The sequence below is a fragment of the Vicugna pacos genome, chromosome 33 (genome assembly GCF_048564905.1).
Source record: "Vicugna pacos chromosome 33, VicPac4, whole genome shotgun sequence".
Taxonomy (NCBI): Eukaryota; Metazoa; Chordata; class Mammalia; order Artiodactyla; family Camelidae; genus Vicugna; species Vicugna pacos.
The window spans coordinates 20,134,675-20,156,796 of NC_133019.1; the positions used below are offsets into that span (position 1 = coordinate 20,134,675).

General features: G+C 41.2%; 1 protein-coding gene across 3 annotated transcripts in view; it reads left to right on the plus strand.

Moving 5' to 3' along the window:
- The window catches only part of SLC35F2 (solute carrier family 35 member F2), a 51,804-nt gene extending 34,762 nt beyond the window's left edge, over window positions 1-17,042 (plus strand). For 2 of the 3 annotated variants that reach the window (XM_031676116.2, XM_072953930.1), the window contains exons 2-8: window positions 197-372; window positions 5,087-5,214; window positions 8,944-9,103; window positions 10,107-10,263; window positions 10,813-10,865; window positions 12,082-12,236; window positions 15,809-17,042. In XM_031676116.2, coding sequence (XP_031531976.2) covers window positions 197-372; window positions 5,087-5,214; window positions 8,944-9,103; window positions 10,107-10,263; window positions 10,813-10,865; window positions 12,082-12,236; window positions 15,809-15,994 — 1,015 coding nt within the window. In that variant the 3' untranslated portion in view covers window positions 15,995-17,042. The remainder of the gene's footprint in view (window positions 1-196; window positions 373-5,086; window positions 5,215-8,943; window positions 9,104-10,106; window positions 10,264-10,812; window positions 10,866-12,081; window positions 12,237-15,808) is intronic. The other variant, XM_072953931.1, reaches the window with a different exon arrangement.
- The last annotated feature ends 5,080 nt before the right edge of the window (window positions 17,043-22,122 follow it).

Sequence of the window (22,122 nt, forward strand, 5' to 3'; positions counted from 1 at the left end):
AACACTGTAATATTTGTGCATATGAAGAAGCCGATAAAATGAAATAAGGAACCACCTGGAATTATTAGCTTTTCCCTTTTTGTCTAGCACTACAGAGTGTGTGTGTGTGTGTGTGTGTGTGTGTGTGTGTGTGTGTGTGTGTGTCCAGGACATAACTTACTTTCAAGTTATTCTGATTTCCTCCTTTATTTTCTAGGAACATTTTGAAAACAATTGCCCTGGGTCAGATGCTGTCCTTGTGTATATGTGGGACAGCCATCACCAGCCAGTATTTGGCAGAAAGATACAAAGTGAACACCCCCATGCTTCAGAGCTTTATCAACTATTGCTTGCTGTTCCTAATTTATACAATGATGCTGGCATTCCAATCAGGTATGTCAAATGTGGAAATTACCTCTTCGACAAATGATCTTCATAAAATCTTTTGGCTCTAGACATTTAAAAAATAAAATATGGGGCAAAACCAAGAACAGGAAACTATTGCCGTTTTTATAAAAGTTATTAGAACAGTATGACACCTCTGAATTCTACAGGAGTAGTGACTAGAAAGTTATGTATAACTCTCTGAAATTGTTGGTCAAAATAAGTAGCACCAAAATGTAATGTAGGAGCGTTTTTTTTTTAATTAAGTGCCATTACAAGTTAGGTTTTATATTTTTTTCTCTGTAGTTAATCTTTTTCCTTTTTTTTAAAAATAGACTCTTTTTTTAGAGCAGTTCCAGGTTCACAGCAGAATTGAGCAGAAAATACAGAAAGTTCACACATAGCCCTCCCCACCCTCACATACATACTCCCCTACCCTCAACATCCCTCATCAGTGCGGTATATTTGGTACAATCGATGAACTAACATGGACACATTATTATCAAGTGGTTGATAAATTTAAGAGACAATTTTAAAAACACTTAAGTCAAGAACCTCACTCTCCAAAAGTGGAGAATATTTTCAGCTAAATGGAGCACCAATTGCATGTAAACTAAGTCTATGGTTTTTTTGTTTCTTTCTAAAATTTGGGGGGGGGGTTAATTAGGTTTATTTATTTATTTTTAAATTATTATTATTATTTTTTTAGTGGAGGTACTGGAGATTGAACCCAGGACGTTGTACCTGCTAAGCGTGTGCTCTACCACTGAGCTCTACCCTCCCTCTAGACCAAGTCTATGTTGTGAGAGAAACAAAACAAGAAACTGGCAGAGAATTAACATCACTGGCTGGTTAAGTTGTTTTAGAATTATTATAGAATTATCATTTCTAGCTACACATAAATGGGAGAGACTCAGTTCTGACTAATATTATTTTGCTGGGTATCATAATAATTGCTTTAACTCGTTGAAGCCTGCTAACAAATCAAGTGAGCATTATTATTATCTCCACTTTCTAGACCAGGAATCTGAGGCATGTAGCACTTAGGTAATTTATTCACTGTAAATCATAAAGGTGGAGCCAGATTCCTATGTAGGCAGCCTGGCCCAGAGCCCATGTGCCCGCCACCATGCTGTATTAGGGGCTGCTAGTCATGATAACACCATCTTTCTCACAAAGAAAAGCGTGGTATTTTAAAATAAATTAAATAAGATTGAATTCAAGAGTGTGAAGACAATGAGTAACCCGAGCTGATTGGAAGGGTACAATGCTCCCATTTTCCTCACATTTAAGGCATATAATAAAACCACCAGTGTGACATTTGCTAAACCTCTTTTAATATGAACCTCAATGCACCAGTGATGTTCCTGTGTATCAGGATAAATAACTTATTTTGGAAAGAAAATGGAAAGCAGTTGGGGGAAGGGGAAAATATCTTAAGAGGAAAGCACGAAACTTGGTGAGAACTTTAGGAGTTGGAAACAGAGCTGGTAAATGGTTAATGGCCTCAGACTTTGCTCCTCTCTGTAAGCACTGGCCTTCAGGAAGTCAGTGTGATTCATAAATATATCAGTGAAGCCCCCCAAGGGGTGGTTGCTAGGTACCTTCCATGCCGTCTCATGTTGAGGAAGATTAACTGTGTTTTCAGGATGTACCTGCTAATTGAGTTTTTTTTTTTAACATTTAAAAAATTGAGTTATAGTCAGTTTACAATGTTGTGTCAATTTCCAGTGTAGAGCATAATTTTTCAGTTATACATGAACGTGCATATATTCATTGTCACATTCTTTTTTGCTGTGAGCTACCACCAGTTCTTGTATGTATTTCCCTGTGCTATATAGTATAATCTTGTTTATCTATTCTACATATGCCTGTCAGTGTCTACAAATTTCGAACTCCCAGTCTGTCCCTTCTCCCCTTCCCCCTTGGCAACCACAAGTTTGTATTCTGTGTCTATGAGTCTATTTCTGTTTTGTATTCATGTTCTTTTTTCTTTTTTTTAGATTCCACATATGAGTGATCTCATATGGTATTTTTCTTTCTCTTTCTGGCTTACTTCACTTAGAACGACATTCTCCAGGGACATCCATGTTCCTGCAAATGGTATTATGTTGTCATTTTTATGGCTGAATAGTATTCCATTGTGTAAATATACCACATCTTCTTTATCCAGTCGTCTGTTGATGGACATTTAGGCTGTTTCCATGTCTTGGCTATTGTAAATAGTGCTGTTGTGAACATTGGGGTGCAGGTGTCTTTTTGAAGTGGGCTTCTTTCTGGATATATGCCCAGGAGCGGGATTCCTGGGTCATATGGTAAGTCTATTCCTAGTCTTCTGAGGAATCTCCATACTGTTTTCCACAGTGACTGCACCAAACTGCATCCCCACCAGCAGTGTAGGAGGGTTCCCTTTTCTCCACAGCCTCTCCAGCATTTGTCATTTGTGGACTTTTGAATGATGGCCATTCTGACTGGTGTGAGGTGATACCTCATCATAGTTTGATATGCATTTCTCTGATAATTAGTGATACTGAGCATTTTTTCATGTGCCTATTGATCATTTGTATTTCTTCCTTGGAGAATTGCTTGTTTAGGTCCTCTGCCCATTTTTGGATTGGGTTGTTTGTTTTTTTCTTATTAAGTCGTGTGAGCTGCTTATATATTCTGGAGATCAAGCCTTTGTCGGTTTCATCTTTTGCAAAAATTTTCTCCCATTCCATAGGTTGTCATTTTGTTTTATTTATGGTTTCCTTTGCGGTGCAGAAGCTTGTAAGTTTAATTGGGTCCCATTTCTTTATTCCTGCTTTTATTTCTATTGCTTGGGTAGACTGCCCTAGGAGAACATTTTTGAGATGTATGTGAGATAATGTTTTGCCTATGTTTTCTTCTAGGAGGTTTATTGTATCTTGTCTTATGTTTAAGTCTTTGATCCATTTTGAGTTTATTTTTGTGTATGGTGTAAGGGAGTGTTCTAGCTTCATTGCTTTACATGCTGCTGTCCAGTTTTCCCAACACCATTTGCTGAAGAGACTATCTTTAATCCACTGTATATTCTTGCCTCCTTTGTCGAAGATTAGTTGACCAAAAGTTTGTGGGTTCATTTCTGGGCTCTCTATTCTGTTCCATTGGTCCATATGTCTGTTTTTGTACCAGTACCATGCTGTCTTGATGACTGTAGCTCTATAGTATTGTCTGAAGTCTGGGGGACTTATTCCTCCAGCCTCTTTCTTTTTCTTCAGTAATGCTTTATTAATTATAGGTCTTTTGTGTTCCATATAAATTTTATTATGATTTGTTTTAGTTCTGTGAAATATGTCCTGGGTAATTTGATAGGGATTGCATTAAATCTGTAGATTGCCTTAGGCAGTGTGACCATTTTAACAATATTGATTCTTCCAATCCAGGAGCATGGGCTATCTTTCCATTTTTTAAAGTCTTCTTTAATTTCTTTAATCAGTGTTTTATAGTTTTCCATGTATGTCTTTCACCTCCTTGGTTAGATTTATTCCTAGGTATTTTATTACTTTGGGTGCTATTTTAAAGGGGATTGTTTCTTTATTTTTCTTTTGATTGATTGTTAGCCTAAAGAAATGCAACTGATTTTTGAACGTTAATCTTGTAACCTGCTACCTTGCTGAATTCTTCAATCAGCTCTAGTAGTTTTTGTGTGGACCTTTTAGGGTTTTCTATATATAGTAACATGTCATCTGCATATAGTGACACTTTTACCTCTTTTCCAATTTGGATCCCTTTTATTTCTCTCTCTTGCCTGATTGCTGTGGCTAGGACTTCCAAGACTCTGTTGAATAGGAGTGGTGATAGTGGGCATCCTTGTTTTGTCCCAGATTTTAGTGGGAAGCTTTTGAGTTTTTCACCGTTGAGTACTATGCTGGCTGTAGGTCTGTTATATATAGCTCTTATTATGTTGAGATATGTTCCCTCTATACCCACTTTGATGAGAGTTTTTATCATAAATGGGTGTTGAATTTTATCAAATGCTTTTTCTGCATCTATTGAGATGATCATGTGGTTTTTGTCCTTTCTCTTGTTGATGTGGAGATTTAATGGTAATTATTTAGCTATGATTCTTATTACTTTTATTTCCTTGCAAGTTAACTTACCCATAAAGCCTTATATGTGCCAACTCTATATCTCCTTGTGATGCTAGAGTCTCCAAAGAAATGAATCACAGTTAACTTGAATAATAGAATTTAGGGGATAAAAGGTGTTTCTTCAATGGTTTCACCAAGTCTTTTTTCCAAACGTCTCACTTAATTTTCTCATGAAAGCACACATTTTCCAAAGGAATGATTACATGCAGAGTTTTCTTTGAAGAAGCCCATGAATGCAGGGAGGTGAAATAACCAATGAAGTTATAAGAAAACGTTTCCTTTCCAAGGACCATCTGGATGTTATATTTCTGTTGCAATGGGAAAGGGAATTTAACCACTTTTCTCTTACTTCCTTGTTTCTTTGGTGTTTTCATTGACCACTTAGTCTATGATGACACCTTAGCTTGGGCCACATACTCAAAAAAAAAAAATATGAGTCTGCTGGGCTGTTGCAGGCATTTGGGTTATGAATGAATTATGAGTAATGAAAACTAGGAGGGGGCCACATTCAAAATACATAGTAAATCCGTCCTTTGAATCTTGACCTCTAAATTAATATGCATGTTACCATTTTCAAGTCACATGTACTAACCCAGATTTCTTTCAACCAGGGAGTGATAACCTTTTATCCATCTTGAAAAAGAAGTGGTGGAAGTACATTCTGCTTGGACTAGCAGACGTGGAAGCGAATTACCTGATTGTCAGAGCGTACCAGTACACAACTCTCACCAGCGTCCAGGTAAGAAGGAGTTCTCCGACCGGCTTGGATTTTACAGCTTAAAGAGAAGAATCTGAACTCACATGTGTTCACCTGGCTGTATTAAGAACCTGTTCACTTGAAGAAGACCTAAACATAGCTGGGTACTACCTGGCTTCCAGTGGAGCATATGCGCTACTGAGTAAGGCTTCCTGGAATTAGTGAAAATGTGCACAAGTTAATCAGCTTCCAAACTGCTAATGCTACAGCAGAATAGGACAGTTGCTACCAAAATAAACATAAATATTTAGTTGGCAACGGATGCTGTGATGCTGATAAGACTTCTGTTTTACGTGGTGCTTAAACATGGCATACAAAGCAGATGTACCATTGTGCTGCAGAAAAGTTGGAGGTTTGTTTGCTGAGGGGGAGGTAATTAGGTTTCTTCATTGGTTTCTGCTTGGAGGAGGGACCAGGGATTGAACCCGGGACCTCGTGGGTGCTGAGCATGCGCTCTACCACTTGAGCTATACCCTTCCCCCCAGAAAAGTTGGAGGTTTGCAAGTAAAGCAGATATTCCAGACAAAGGAGCACTTGGAAGGAATCTGTTCTAAGGACAGAGGCTAGAGATGGTAGCCAAAGGTAAAAACTTACATCCACATTTCATTTTTAGGTTTATTCTCACTGGATTGAAGGGAAAAATGTTCCCACATAGCAGTACTTTTCAACTTGGTGAAGTTGGGGAAGACTGATTAAGCCGTTTTAATGTTAGCAAACTATGGGACGTATCATAACACTGACTCACCATTGCTAGCAAGAAAAATGTGTTATAAATGGAGGCAAAAGTAAGATTCCAGTGCCTGGTTTAGACGTCACAGAGTAATGAATTGATGACTTTTTTTTTTTTTACATTTTTTATTGATTCATAATCATTTTACAGTGAATTGATGACTTATGATGCATTACTTTTTTATATATAAAACAGAGATAGTCTTATCTTCAAATTTTAGGAGCATGGAAAACTTGGAGTGAGATTAGATTTATTTTAAAGAGAAGGATTAATGAAAACTCAGGATTTTTCCCATGTGAATATGCATTAAGTGCTATGATTATCAGAATGCCTTTTATTAAATATTTTCTTTTCTGTAACGTTATGCGAAGCACCGTTCTCAGCAAATGTCTTGGGTTTTGACTGGTGTCAGTGAAAAAGCCAAGAAAGGACACATTTGTAAGACAGACATCATAGGAGGCACATGAAAAATCCAGAATTTCATAAAAATTAAAACCAGGAGTTACCTATAGGGTGAAGTTCAGCACAGATAGTATTAACTGTACTTCTGGCGATGAAAAAGAAGGGTATAAGGCTATAGAAAGTGGCATTTGTCTAGTCACACCTGTCCTCATAATCTCACACACAGTTTAATTCCTTGATTACAATTTCCAGAAACTTTGATCTCTGACTAATGATAATGACATTAAAAGTTTTGAATTGGTACAAGGTCTAAACACAGCTTAACAAACCCCTTACCGTCGGGTTTTTGTGAGTCAAGTTCATGCCTTATACTGAAAACAATTTTAGTCTCTTAGAAAAAACCCCGAAGCATTTGGTTGTCAAAAATGATGTACTCGCGGTCCCGGCCAGCCCTGTTATAAAAGGGCGTCTAACAACTAAAACTCCCGCCAGCAGCGGAGAGTGCCTGTCGCTGGAATTCTTCAAGCCGATTCCTCTCCCCTTGAGTAAATTCGAAAGGGTGAAAGTTTAGATTGGATGGTCTTTGAGCCTCCTTCCTTCAAGGAGTCTCTAATTGCAAACAGGAATGTCGTAGTTCACGGTGTGGCCACTGACATCACATGGCCTTGGTTTCTGCTCACGTCTCTTCCCACTTCCCTGCCCCGTCCACAAGTTCCCTACTTGCAGCCAGCTTCTCTCTCTTATGTCGCTCTAGTCTTTCCAGAACGCACCCATCCCTTTTTGAAGTGGGTCCCTCGCTCCATCCCCATCCGTTCTCTAGGGCCCAGTTCAGTTTCATGTTCCCCTCCATCCTCCACCATATCTCTGATAAAGTCTGGCTCACTTTTATGCCCATGCCTCCCCTCACTCCAGGGTCTGTCTTGGCACCTTGCTTGCTGTGACTGTACAATAGGTTTTAAAGATCAGATCAAACAGGGAGGCTCTTGGAACTAAAAGGCTCATCCAGAAGGCATCTGTCACCAAGAATACATTTTGGAAAAGTTCAATGTAGATAAATGACTGAATGTGGTAAATACCAGATGAGAAGGCATGGGATTTCAGAGTGGGAAGGAGCTTGTGAGGTCATCTGGTCTGATCTCTTAATTTCACACTTTGACTTAGAGGGTGACTGGCTGGAGATCGCACAGCCGGTCAGTGGCAGGGCTGGGGGGCTGAGGTCTCTGGAGCGGTCACTGTGATGCCAGTGCCTCCCTCACACGGCCACTCATTGCCCACCAGAAATGGCTAAAAGTGGAGCACATTTGATTTTGATTTTAAGACACAGTTTGAGGATAGGGGGGCTGCAGTGATCATTTTTAGAGGGATCTTTTCTCCCCTTTTTTGGTTCAAGGAATGTCGTTTAGACTTTGTCACTTTGTTAAGGCTGGATCCTGTTGGTGTCTTCCAGGACACACTATTATCATTTGCATCTTTTGATGGTTTGTTATTCAGGCAAGCTTGATAAAGCACTTAAGAGATTAGAGCTCTTCAGCTGGAATAAACGGCACAAGGCAAGGTGCCCATTCCTACATGTGACATTGCAGTGAAAGGCAATCAGCAAACAACGGTGGATCAAACAGGCTGCTGGAGATTCAGGGGCCTCTCTTGTCCAAAACGAAACAGATACAGGGTGAATCTGGGACAAGGTTGAAAAAAAAAAACAGAACAGGATGAGCCAGAAAAAACCATCTTCAGGAACATTATTAGTAAAAGGAATAGGCTTTTCCTTGAATGCACTGTACAAAATTTGTGACTTTCAGAATCGAGTGAATGAAATCTCTTTTTCCTTTATGTTTCAAAGATTTTTAGATTTGCTATAATTTTGGCACTCTTAATCCCCTTGCCTTTCAGGCTGGCAATATCAGGGGGGTAGCAAGTGTTTTCTGGACCCAGGATCAACAGGTGATGGAGGAGTATATGATGAAGATGAGCAAGTGTATTTTCTGTGAGCAATTATCTGTCTTACATGGTGGGGTTGGCACCTCGTCAGGGAGATGGTGTCTGTCCGCTCGCTCCTAATAACCTGTCCTTCTTTGTAGCTCCTAGCCCAGTTGCAGTTAAATATCTGGTTGTGTGATTCTTCTGTGTCTGTCCAGCCTTCTGTATACTTCTGAGGGCAAGGCTTGTGTCTCTGTTGTCTCACAGTGTCTGTCACATGCCACGTGCTTAAATATTTGTTGACTGAGTGAATGGGTGCATGCCTACTGGACTTAAACACAGGTGGGAGTGTGGAGGTAAACTGCACAGGCTGTCAGGCGGAATTCCTGGGTTCACTAACTGGCTCCCCCACTTTCAGCTGTGTGATTTGGGGCAACGCGTTTAGCCTCTCTGTGCCTTTTCCTCGTGTGTGAGATGGAGACTGTAGTTCCAATCTCATGGAATTGTTGTGAAGATTAAATGAATTAATCCAGGCAGAGTATTAGCACAGGGCTGGCAATAAAATAAATGCTTAATACACACTGACTCCTGTTATCACTGAATCACCCATCTTTTTAGCTAACAAGAGATGTTTTAAGCTGTTTATTTCTCCTTCCACGCAGCTTTTGGATTGCTTTGGGATTCCTGTGCTGATGGCTCTCTCGTGGTTTATTCTTTATGCAAGATACAGAGTGATCCATTTCATCGCTGTGGCTGTCTGTCTGCTGGGCGTAGGAACCATGGTTGGTGCAGACATGCTAGCAGGGCGGGAGGACAGTGCAGGTAAGACTGGGTTACCTGGGTCCGGTTTGGTTGCAGAGAAAGCTATGCTCATGTCTTCACTTGGTTATTTTGCAAACAGATAGCAAAAGGCAGAAAACACGTCCCGATTAACCATCTTTAAAATTTTTATTGTTCGATTTGCTTGCTTCTGGTCCTGTAACCACCGCCACAAAGCAGTCTTTATGTTGCTACCTGCCCGCTGTCCTTGCCGCCTTTTTTGGTCACACTAAATAGTTTGTGTCATGAGAGACAGGTTTCCCTATATATTTGCAATAATATTCTTTTGACTCCTTCTTTTAGTTGCTGGAAAAGCTACCGTAGATTCTCGATTTTTTGTTTTTATCAAGGAGACTTTGCGAGGGGAGGGTACAGCTCAGGTGGTAGAGCGCATGCTTAGCGTGCACAAGGTCCTGGGTTCAATCCCCAGTGCCTCCTCTAAAAATAAATAAATAAACCTAATTGCCCCCCAAAAGTAAAAAAAAATTTTTAATCAAATTAAAAAAAAAGGAGACTTTGTGGTCACTAAATGACTGATCTCTCTTTGAGTCACTCTGTAGATGAGAACATTCTGATATTCTTTATGTCAAAGTTCAGACAATTGATAGCATAAAATCTAAATAAGGCCTGTGAATTCAGTCAAGTGACTTCAGTGTCTCCTTGGATTAAGAAAATTACCTTGCTCCCCTAGCTTACTTTCCTATGGTTTCAATGAATTCCCATTCAATAAGTCCCATTATTTTCTCATGTCGTAGAATCATTTTCTGAGGCCTTGCATTACGGTGCACACCACCATCTTCCAGTCTGTTCGTCTCCTGAGGAATCAAAAGCAAAATCACAGCTGCGTTGTGCCAGAAAGTGAGAGAAGCAAGAGTCTCTAAAAATCAGGGTTTCACCTTCTGTAAAATCTTATTTAAATGAACGTGAGCCAGTCAGCTCCTGGAAGCCAGCTGGAGAGTGTCCCCCAGTGACGGTGTGTCCCTTTTTGTGGCTTGTCCCCCTGCAGGTAGTGATGTGCTGATCGGTGACATCCTGGTCCTCCTCGGGGCCTCCCTCTACGCCGTGTCCAATGTGTGTGAAGAGTACATCGTGAAGAAGCTGAGCAGACAGGAGTTTTTAGGAATGGTGGGCTTGTTCGGAACAATAATCAGTGGCATACAGCTGTAAGAGTCCAAACTTTTCCTTACAAACAAAACAAGCAAATATATCATAGATGATTAACTTCCAACTACTGATATCGCTTATTTGGCCCAAACCTGATTTGGTGAAATCAGTTAACTTGCTAAATACCTATTAGAAGGCCGTTGAAACGTCAGTTATGCCTCATTTTCTGACACGTGTGGGACGCCGAAGGCTCCTGCTTACGTCGGGGTAGGCTTCACATGACCAGTGAAGACTTTCTTTTTCAGTTATTCCTGGAAAGTATTAACTTCCTATTCAAAGGGGACACATAGGATCAAGTTCTCCTCCTGTAGCTGACCACGACTGAAGGGCGTTTCTGAGGGCGTCAAACGTGTTTATTAAGGACTCCTTTGGTTTTATTCTTTGTCATTTTAATTAAAGATAGTTACTTTCATACTCTAAGAAAAAATTCAGAAGTCAACATAATTCATCACCGACTGAAGTACTTAAAGCTCGAAGCAACTTAATTGCTTATAAGATAATGAAAATCAGTGTAAAGATCTCTCTGTGACCTCTTGTTTTCATTACAGATTGATTGTGGAATATAAAGATATTGGCAGCATTCCCTGGGACTGGAAAATTGGTATGTACATGCATAATAATTCTTTTTTTAGTCTTTCTCTGACATACATCAAGAGACAGATACTTCATTTTAATAATACGATTTAGGTATTTTTGTAAAATCACAGAGGAATTCAGTACACAGAGAGCTTGGTGGTTTACATTGAGTTTCCTCTGCAAACTTGTAAATGAACCCCCATAAAAGTTAATCCTTAATCTTCACCTTCAGGGATGGCCTTTCTTTACTAGGAGTTCTGAGCAAGACTGGCCTTTGGTCACGTTAGCTCTCAACTAGGCCTGTATTTCATGGCCTCAGATTTCATGAGGAGTTCGTCTGCTTGGCAGAATTTGTGAAGTATTAACCTGGACAATCCGATGGTGTGTAGTTAGCACCGCCTTCCTCTGCTGCTCTCATCTGCTCGTCCTGGGCATCTGCATGGATAAGTAACACGGAGGAAAACAGTGCTGGGGCAGTTAGGAAGGATTTGAACCTTATTTAACGATGGGTGGAAAGAAGTTAAGAAGCACATTAAGTGTCATTGAGTTCATTTACCAGGCTTGGATGATTTAATTCAAGTAAATAAATTAGATTGTGCGCGCGCGCGCGAGCGTGTGTGTGTTTGTGCTGAGTGAGCCTGGAGAAGTGGTTGCAAACCTTAGGTGGCAGCACCTGGATGACAAGCTCTGTCCTGAAGAGGACAGTTGTGTCGTGCTGTCTGGGAGCACTGAATTTCATGAAATGAACCAAAGATATGGACCTAACATCTGCCTTTGATGCCCTAAAAATGCTTCATGCTGAATCCAGTCACACAGATCACATCCAACCAGCCAACTAGATAAAAGCCAACAAAGGATAACGAGTTGTTTTTTGTTTTTGTTTTTTGATTCTGATTCTGCTTTCATTGGTCTTTTGTCATAGGCATCTCTCTGCCCTGGGCAGGTGGAGAGCATGGGGTGATGGGAGCTTTGACTTACTCACACACAAGCCAGCTTTTATGGCCTTGACCATCTAACACTCTGTTGGATTTTTTAAGTTCTTCATCTACATCACATCTCATTATTATTACCTCCTCTCTCCAGAGCTTTGTAAGTCTCATTTGCAATGTGTACTGTTAACAAAGGGGCTTTGTGGATTACGTGTTAAAGGATCAGGGAATTTTATGTGTCAGCCAAGCCTTAAAAGCACCTTTGTCTTTTGATTTCTTCCGGTAACATTGGATATTCCATTTCCCCCGCAGCCCTGCTCTTTGTGGCATTTGCCGTCTGTATGTTTTGCCTGTACAGCTTCATGCCACTGGTGATTAAGGTCACTAGTGCCACTTCTGTCAACCTGGGCATCCTGACGGCTGACCTCTACAGTCTTTTCTTTGGCCTCTTTATGTTTGGCTATAAGGTAAGCAAACAGACGTTGCTCAGTGAAGAACACTTGTTTGGTCTGAAAGATGTAACAGATTTAAGATTTTAGATCCCAAATTAAAACCTCATCTTGGCAAGAATTTCACTGGACACCCTCACTCCGGGCAGATGACATCTTAGTGTTATGATAAGAGTCTTTTTTCGAGGGGAGTGATAGGTAATTAGGTTTATTTATTTATTATTATTTTTAATGGAGATACTGGGGATTGAACCCAGGACCTCATGCATGCTGAGCTATACCCTCCCTGCTATAAGAGTCTTGCTTTGAGGACTGCTGCCTTAGAAATCCATCTTTCCTTGGTATAGAGCTTGTTGACCTGCCTGCTATTACAGTCTTTTGAACAAATAGTTAGAATGTTGCCTTATTGCTTGACAATTTTCATTTTAGAAACTATTTATTTTTTTCCTTATACAATTTTGTATCTGGGCAGAAATTGCTTGGCACTGGTTTACACTGTTCCCAGGAATTGGCCATGACCTCATAATGCCTAGATCGGTGTGTTCTCAGAAATTTTTGCTTAAGAAGCATAAACCATTTTTGCTTTGTAAGATTGCATATCACAGGAACCAGCTGTTACTTTTGCAAACTTGCTGGTTAAGGTATTCCCTGAACTAAGACCGAAGAAGTATTTATAGCTTTTTGGCGGCATCATTAAAAAGTAACAAATGTCAAAGTGAATCAGAGCAGAGAAGTGATCCTGAGAGACCTAGATTTTTTTTTTCCCCATGAGAATACCTCTTGCTGTTCTGTGGTGCTGTTCTTGCATTTCATATCACCACCACTAGGGGGCAATGGCATTTTTATTCTGCAGTTCAAGGCCAGTTGACAGCTACCCACACCCAAAGGATGCTTGAGAGTTCTGCCGTGTAACATGTGGCTCTGCTCACCTGTGCTTTTTTTTTTTTTAAACTACACATATTGATTTAGCTTTAGTAGTTTAATTTTTACTTTTCCCTCATAAGTAAAATAATATCTAAGAATGAAGTAAGGCTAAAGGAATAAAAGCTTCAAAGTGAAAGTATACTTGTCATTACCTATTGCAAGCTCCCTTAATGTAGATATTTGCTCTTTAACTGCCCTTAACTTTAATATGAAAAGGCCTTTTTGGGTGTCATTTTTTGGCCACATGACTTTATACCATTATTCTCAAAATTGGAACATGCAAACTGTAAATTCATCTGCAGTTCCTTTGCTTTGTGTCTGTCCCTGTAGGTCTAGAAGCTCACTCTTAACTCAAGTCAGATTTTGTTGTTTTTGCCCAAAGGCTGTTTCAAAACTTGTAAAGAGGAGGTCTGCCGTGATCCTCAGAGTAAATTACAGAGGTGGGAAACCATTCAGAGCATAAAGAAGATAGTTAGAATCTTAGAAGTGATTTTTAAAGACAGAATCATCAGCCCAATATACCACCGATTTAAAAAAAATGTAGTATCTAAAATAACCTTGGCTCTGATATTTCAAAACAAGCAGTTGAAAAAGAGGTTAAACGTTTCTGCATTCATTAGTGTTAGCCTCTGCCTTCTCCGGATTGATCTTGAGTAAATACTCATTGAACAGAGTAGCCACATAGATCCAGATGCAAAGGGTAGAATTTTAAAAGAAGAAAAAGATAAGAGCCTCTAAGTCAGGAAACTTATGACCTCACTCCCTCAGAGTCTCTCTCTTCCAATAAATGTGCCTCCGTTTAATCACCTGTCTTCTTAAGAGGAACAAGATGCACTTTCTTATAAACACTTAAAACCGTCTAACCAAACAGGACATGTTTTGAATAAGTTACTGAGGTCTTCCCACAGGTGACAGCGAACATTCTGTAGGAGAGCATGATTGACGTTCCTGGTTTTGACTTTAAAACTTTAGGGCACTCTAAATACCTTTCACTTCCCTTAGTCTTCTCTGAATCATTTTTCCTCCCAGCAAACATTTAGTCAATACCAGCCGTGTGTTGGGTGCTGTACTGAGACTGGACCCAAGAATGAGAGCCCGTAGGGGAAGTCAGTTTGGCTGCTGGCTCTGCTCGGCATTATCAGTGGCTTTGCACCATCACTGACTCTGGTGGAGGCCTTTGGCCTTGGGGAGGGCTGTTTCTCTTCCACTCCTTAAAAAGTTCTGAAGGTTTAAGGTTAAGAAGTAATCAAGCACCTATAAAACATTAACACATTGACGCCAACAGTGACCCACAGACGCCCACGGCTGGAGGTGACCAGCAGTCTACCTGATACTCATTTCAAAACCTATTAGTTTTTCCTACTTTTGGGAGTATTTCATGCTTTTTCTCTCTCTTTAATCTTCTTTCTCTTCTCTTTCTTCAACTCCTTCTTTTTTTTTTTTTTCTGTCATCCCCTTATTAAGAACTCTTTGTATCGGACATAGTATGAGGTCTACGTTAATTTTAAAATATTTATTGGCTTGAATAAAATAGCATGCCCCATTCTTAATTTTAAAATTAGATTAGCAGGATCATTCATAAATTGGATTTGCTTGTTCCCAGAAAAATCCTGAGCATTTAATTATGCATTAATTATGCTACACAGTTTTCCTAATTTTTTACTGCACTGTTCTTGCTCAGTCTGGCTGTTTCTCTTTCTGTGTTTTATTTTTTGTGCTGTTGGAAACAAATATTTATTTTCTTAATACTTGAACTTTGGTCTGGATCCTCAGTTCACATACAATTAAATATACAGAGTACTTAATATTCTTTACTTAAACTTTGGGATATGTCAGAATGTCATTTTCAGTTAAAAATGCACCATGAATTAGTGTTCTGTCTTCACTGCATTTTGCCCTGGGTGGTTGTTTTCCATCCTAAAGAAGGGCAGGTTGGGGAGAGTCAGCAGGAGTTCCCTGCGTCCTTGTGTTGTGTCTGTCAGAATGGGCTGTTGCTGTAATCGGTCCTTCTGGGAGCAGAGCGGGTAGGAGATGCCTCCCGCAGGGCTCCACTCCCTGGGGTCGTCCTACTGGACCTTCCACCAGTCACCTCTTTGGGCTTCAGACTCATCTGAAAAATATCTTTCCAGTTCAAAAAATCTAAATCTGCTCGTTACATCATAAATTTTACTGTGTAACACTTGCCTATAGAGACAACTGATTACATTTTAACTGAATGAATTTTTTTGACTAGCAGCACATAAGAGGGGTTGTTGAGAAGTTGTCCCATCTGTGAACCCACATTTTATCATAGAGCCTGTGTTCCTGTGTTGTGAGCTGTGCCTAGGGTCCGACTCGGGGTCTCTCATGGTACCATGGTGACCCTTTTGTCTCTCCTCTAAGTAAAGGGGACCAGTTGCGAGTTGGGGTGTGGCTAGATTATCACAGAGAAAGACAAAATCCATTTCCTAGAGTTCAAGAATCCGGCTGGCTGATGGGCTGGGGGATGTTGGCAGAGCCCACACCAGTGCACACCCATGGGATGGTTTTTGGTCATTAGCATCTCCTTGGGCAACTGTCAGAAAAAAAGATTCTGGGACGGGAACCCTCAAAGCCCAGCTGGCAGAAGGCAGCAGCAAAGATGTGTATGTGAGGGAGCCCTTCCATAGCCTGTTCTCCCCTCCTAGTTTTCAGGACTCTACATCCTGTCCTTCACCGTCATCATGGTGGGGTTCACTCTGTACTGCTCCACCCCAACGCGCACAGCAGAGCCGGCTGAGAGCAGTGTCCCGCCCGTCACCAGCATTGGAATTGACAACCTGGGACTGAAGCTTGAGGAGAACCTCCAGGAGACCCACTCCGTGGTCTTGTAGCTGGAGAAGAAGGGACACACGTACACCCGAGGCTTCCTGAGAAGCTGGGAGCTGCCACCTGGATAAAAGCAGAGCCGGCAGCCTGCTGAGGGGACACTTGGAAAATGATCAGACTCAAGAGTGAACCCCCTGTAGCATTGGATTGGATCCAGTGGTTAGATTTTTACAAAGGTACAAAGGAATACAAAATCATGCTTCAAAAACAGAAATACCAAAATAGAGCAGAAGCTGTGGCCAGGATTATGTTTCTGTGTGTTTGAGGACCAGTGCTTGTTAGCATCAAGGACACAAGGTGCGGGGCCCACACCGGATCTCAGGTACAAGTGGGGAAGCAGGATGGGGCAACATACCCAGGTGTGTGCCAGCCTCAGGAAAGGGCCTGAAGCGGGCTGTCCAGGCTGGCTGGTGGTCAGCAGGAGGGGCAGCCCAGGGAGGTTTTAGAGTAGGTGTCCTCAGTTGGAGGCATCTGAGTTTTGTTCTGCTGAAAATTGTCCACAAGCCTCATGGCCTTTAGGCCACCAGATGAGGTCTGGTGACTGACTGTACATGTCGACAGAAATTTTGAGATACGAGCGTGAGTACCATGGAAGCTGTAAGGTGGAGGACGGTGTACTAGGAAACTTCTCCCAATGGTTTCTATGCTACTTCTTAGCAAACAACGTGCCGTGAGATTTTTATGACACTACTTCAGTGCAGAGTGTTGCTATGTAGCATCATTATGATATCAGCTACCAGTATGCACTTGACAAAAACTCTATACGTAAACTTTTTTTTTTGGTAAAAAAATATAAAGAAACTGAGGGTAAGTTTTCAAATTATTAGAAGATTTTGATTTCATGGAAATATACTTACTGTGTGGTTTCCTTGACTGCCTACTTCCCCTTGTGGATTTTAAGTGACTTAATGTATTTGATTGCTTCATATCCAACTTTTCGGAATCATGTCTTCTTACAGTGAAGCAGCTCTATTTGGGGCTGAGCCGAAATGGAGAGGAAATCAGAGTGGACTCCCAGATCATGTGCCAGAATAAACATTTAAAAATTTTGAATTGCCTTCATGGGTTTTTTTTTTTTTAAACTTTTCTTGAGTGAAATAAACTTTCCTTTCCTGCAGCCAATTAAAACTGATGTTTGGTTTTCTCTCCTTACCGTTAACAACTGTCAACGAGTAGGAAAAGGTTATGTTAACGTGTGTGGCTTTTTGGGAGACTTTCAGTTTGATTACTATACTGATTATTTCGTAAAAATATCTTGCTTAAGAATAAACCTGTATACATGGGGACAGTGGTGCAGTAGAGCATCTCCGGTGACTGCATCCCACGTGTCTGTCGAGGCTGAGCTCAAATGTCATGGGTCCCCACTCCCCTGGGTTCCCAGGGTCCTTCTTGTTCACAGCTCCCTCGTAGCAGTTACTGAACTGAAGTGCTTACCATTTGCCTGGCCCTCCTCGCCACGGATTATCATCTTTCTAGTTCTTTGGGCATCTCACTCCTTGGGTATCATTAAGTGAACTTTGTCTTTGGTCCCAGCTGAGAACGTTTAATGGGGAGATTGATCTCAAGTAAGGCCTTTCATGCAGATACATGCAGTGGTGAGTAAGTCATCCTACCCCTCTCTGCTCTTTCTCCCCATCACCCTTAATCCTGGTGTTTCCCCTTGCCTGCTCCCTTTGGAAAGGGGCAGAGGAATTCCACCCAAATTAAAAGTCAGACTTCAGTGTTCCAAAGAAGCAATGCTATGAATGGCATTCAGCAACTATATAGTAGTTAGGACTGCAAGGCTGTGCATCCTGGTTTAAATAAGTTGTGAAGACTAGGAGTCTAGCCAGCCTGCATAAGACCACTGCCACGGAAGCTGTGTTTTCAGACCCCTGGTGTACACACAAGCTTTTGCAACACAACACATCCTTAAGCTGAGAACCGCCTATAAATTCTTTCTCAGCCTATTAGAGCAATATTGATTTTTCAATATTTTTTGTAGACGCACCATTAAAAAAATCCTGCTGAATAATATAATAGAATGGCTAAATCATTCCCTAGTGTTTTATAGCCGTAACAAATCGCACAATTGGACTGTAGTTAACACAGGGAGAAGAGAGGGCTTTGCAGGTGCCATTTTTACTACTTGCATTTTAAATCTAGGTTCTTCTGTGGACCAGCAGTTAGCATTTCTCACCTTTCTGATAACCGGTGTCTCAGAGAATTGACATGTAGTCTCGGTATTTCCAGCAGGTGGCGCTTTAATAATTATAAAAAAGACCTGTGACTTAAAAACAATAATCTTTCATTTTATAGCACCTCCATAATGTTCTGTTAAACCAAAGTGGTTTTTTTTTTAATTGAAGTATAGTCAGTTTACAATGTTGTGTCAATTTCTGGTGTACAGCATAATGTTTCAGTCATGCATATATTCATTTTCATAATCTTTCTCACCATGAGCTACTACAAGATCTTGAATATATTTCCCTGTGCTCTACAGTATAAACTGGTTTATCTATTCTATATATACCTGTCAGTATCTGCAAATCTCGAGCTCCCAGGGTTTTGTTTTAAAAGAAGGTATGATGATAACTGTCCTCAGCAGGGATTGCTTTTGATTAACAGTTGGAAGAATGCGGGTCTCAGAAAAGCTGAAACATCCTTTGTGGGTCACAGAGTTTGGTGACTAAAGTGAAAACAGAATCCAGGATTCCTTTCAGTTCAGCCAGCAGCTTGAAGTCCCCGCTGCCTCTTGAAACAGCGAGTCCTGAGAGGGGCCGTGGTTCTTGTGGAAGTGCTGAGTCAGCGGATGGGGATGCACCCCCAGCGAGAGGAACTGGGAAGATTTTCCTGTAAAAACCAGCTGGATGGTGCAGTTTTCTCTGTAGTTCTGGAGCCTCTGTGCATCTGGAGCATCTCTGCGAGGTCTTCTGTATGCAGAGTCACGAGCCTGTTCTGTCATAATTACGGTGATGTGCCATTTTCATCCCCATTTAATCACTTAGTTATCTGGACGTAACCTCAGTCCCCGAAAGATACCAATAAATCAGGGAAATTCAGTGGACAGCCACTTAGCTGATTAAAAGGCCAGAGATTTATGAGGAAATTAGGTAATGCTGAGCATGCAGTTCTCCAATAGTCTTTTCATAAAGAATGTTTTCAGAAGTCTGGTGATACAGATGTGGTATGTCAAGAGTGAAATCCCTTCTGAAGAGCAAACGTTTACCTGTAGGGTTTAATCTCCCAAAGTTTCTTGTCCCAGTGCTTTCTTTCATCCTGAACTTTATTCCTTTTTTCTTTCTCTTTCTTTCTTTCTTTCTTTCTTTCTTTCTTTCTTTCTTTCTTTCTTTCTTCCTTCCTTCCTTCCTTCCTTCCTTCCTTCCTTCCTTCCTTCCTTCCTTCCTTTCTTTCTTTCTTTCTTTCTTTCTTTCTTTCTTTCTTTCTTTCTTTCTTTCTTTCTTTCTTTCTTTCTTTCTTTCTTTCTTTCTTTCTTTCTTTTTCCTTGCACTTTATTCCTGCTTTAAATATTGTCCTCTTCTAGCAATCTGCAAGTGCAGGCCCTTCTGGAGAAGGAACTGGAAAGGGGAGAGAAATGAGATCAAGGAAAAAACATAGGCCATTTGAGCAATTATTGGCTCCAACTGACCATAACGAGCATTCAGGTGGTGCCACATAGTCATCACTCCATCAGCCGCTCACAGCCTGCCCAGCGTGGAGGCCAGCTCGTAGACACCAAGCGAGATGGGGAGCACTTGAAGAGTTAGCAGCTGGAGTTTGGAGTCCCATTTTCCCTGACCCCGGGTGTTGCTCTGTTTCTGCTTGGTGACAGTGCTTTTCGACTTTTGCCTGAGTATTTCACGGTCTTTCAGATTCCTATCCTGACTTTGGTCTTGTGGTCCTGTGTGGGACCTTATCCACCCCGGTCCACATGAAAAGCCTGCTAGTCCAGTGTGTGCACCTTTACGTGAGGGGACACACACACAGACACACCACCACCATCACCACCATCACCAACTCCTGTGCACCTCCACCCCCACCTCCCCCACCCACATCTTATTTTTCCAGAAATTGCTGCTGTTGATCTGCCCGTACCGCAGACACACATCTGCAGGCTTTCCTGTAGAACGTCATTTTTCTAGTCCAGCTGTTGGATTAAATGTACAGGCATTCCTCATTTTATTGTGCTTTGTGTTCTTGTGTTTTGCTGAGATTGCGTTTTTTTTCTTTTTTTTTTATTGAAGGTTCGTGGCAACCCTGCACAAGCAAATCTATCTGTACCATTTTTTCCAACAACATTTGCTCACTTCATGTCTCTGTTACATTTTAGTAATTCACACAATATTTCAAACTTCATTATTACTGTATTTGTCGTGGTGATCTGTGATCAGCGATCTTTGATGTGATTATTGTAATTGTTTCAGGCGCCATGAACTGTGCCCAAATAAGACGGTGGAAGTAATTAATAAGTGTGTGTATTCTGACTACTCCACAGACCAGCCATTCCCGTGTCTCCCTCTCCTTGGGCCTCATGCAACATATTGAAATTAGGTCTGTTAATAACCCTACAGTGGCCTCTAACGGTACAAGCGAAAGGAAGATTCATATATCTCTCATTTTAAGTCAAAAGCTACAAATGATTAACCTTAGTGAGGAAGGCATGTTGAAAGCCAGGCTTCTTGCAACAGTTAGCCAAGAATGCAAAGGAAAAGTTCCTGAAGGAAATTATAAGTGCTACTCCAGTGAACCAATGATGATAAAAAAGCGAAACAGCCTTATTGCTGATATGCAGGAAGTCCTGGTGGTCTGGGTAGGAGATCAAACCAGCCACAACGTTCCCTTAAACCAAAGCTCAACCCAGAGTAAGGGCCTAACTCTTCAATTCTATGAAGGCTGAGACAGGTCAGGAGGCTGCAGAAGAAAAGTTTGAAATTGGCAGAGGTTGGTTTGTGAGGTTTAAGAAGCCGTTTCCATCACAACCACGTGCAAGGTGAATGCTGAAGCAGAAGCTGCAGCAAGTTATCCAAAAGATCCAGCTAAGATAATTCTTGAATGTGCTCCTTTAAGCAACGGAGTTTCAATGTAGGTGAGTCAGCCTTCTACTGGAAGAAGACACCATCTAGGACTTTCAGAGCTAGAGAGAAGTCACTGCTTGGGTTCCAGGCTTCAAAGGAGGGGCTGACTCTTTTGTTAGGGGTCTTTAAGTTGACTTTAAGTCGAAGCCAGTGATCATCTAGCATTCCCAGAATGCTAGGACGCTTAAGAATTAGGCTCGATCTACTCTGCCCGTGCTCTGTAAATGGAACAACAAAGCCAGGTATCTGCAGGTCTGTTTACAACATATTTTACTGACTCTTAAGCCCACTGCTGAGACGTTCCCCCCGCCAAAAAAATTCCTTTGAGAATACTTCTGCTTATTGACAATGCACCAGGTCACCCAAGAGCTCTAATGGAAACGCACAGTGAGATTCACATTGTTTTAATGTCTGCTAACACAGCATTCACCCTGCAGCCCATGGATCAAGGAGTCATTCCAACTTTCAAGCCTTATAATTTAAGAAATACATTTTGTGAGCTATAGCTGCCATAGACAGTGATTCCTCTGATGGATCTGGGCAAAGTTAACTGAAAACCCCCTGGAAAGGATTCACCACTGTAGACGTCATCAAGAACATTCATGATTCCTGCCATCAGGTCAAAATAGCAACACTAACAGGAATTTGGGAGAAGCTGATCACAACCCTCTTGGATGACTTTGAGGGGTTCAAGATGTCAACGAGGAAATACCTGCAAATGTGGTGGAAACAGCAAGAGAACTAGAATTCGAAGTGGGGCCTGAAGCTGTGGCTGAGTGGCTGCAGTCTCATGACAGAGCCTTAATGAATGAACGATAATGCTGGAGAGGCTGTGGAGTCAAGGGAACCCTCCTACACTGCTGGTGGGAATGCAGTTTGGTGCAGCCACTGTGGAAAACAGTGTGGAGATTCCTCAAAAGACTAGGAATAGACTTACTATGTGATCCAGGAATCCCGCTCCTGGGCATATACCCAGAGGGAACCCTACGTCAAAAAGACACCTGCCCCCCAGTGTTCATAGCAGCACTATTTACAATAGCCAAGACATGGAAACAGCCTAAATGTCCATTGACAGATGA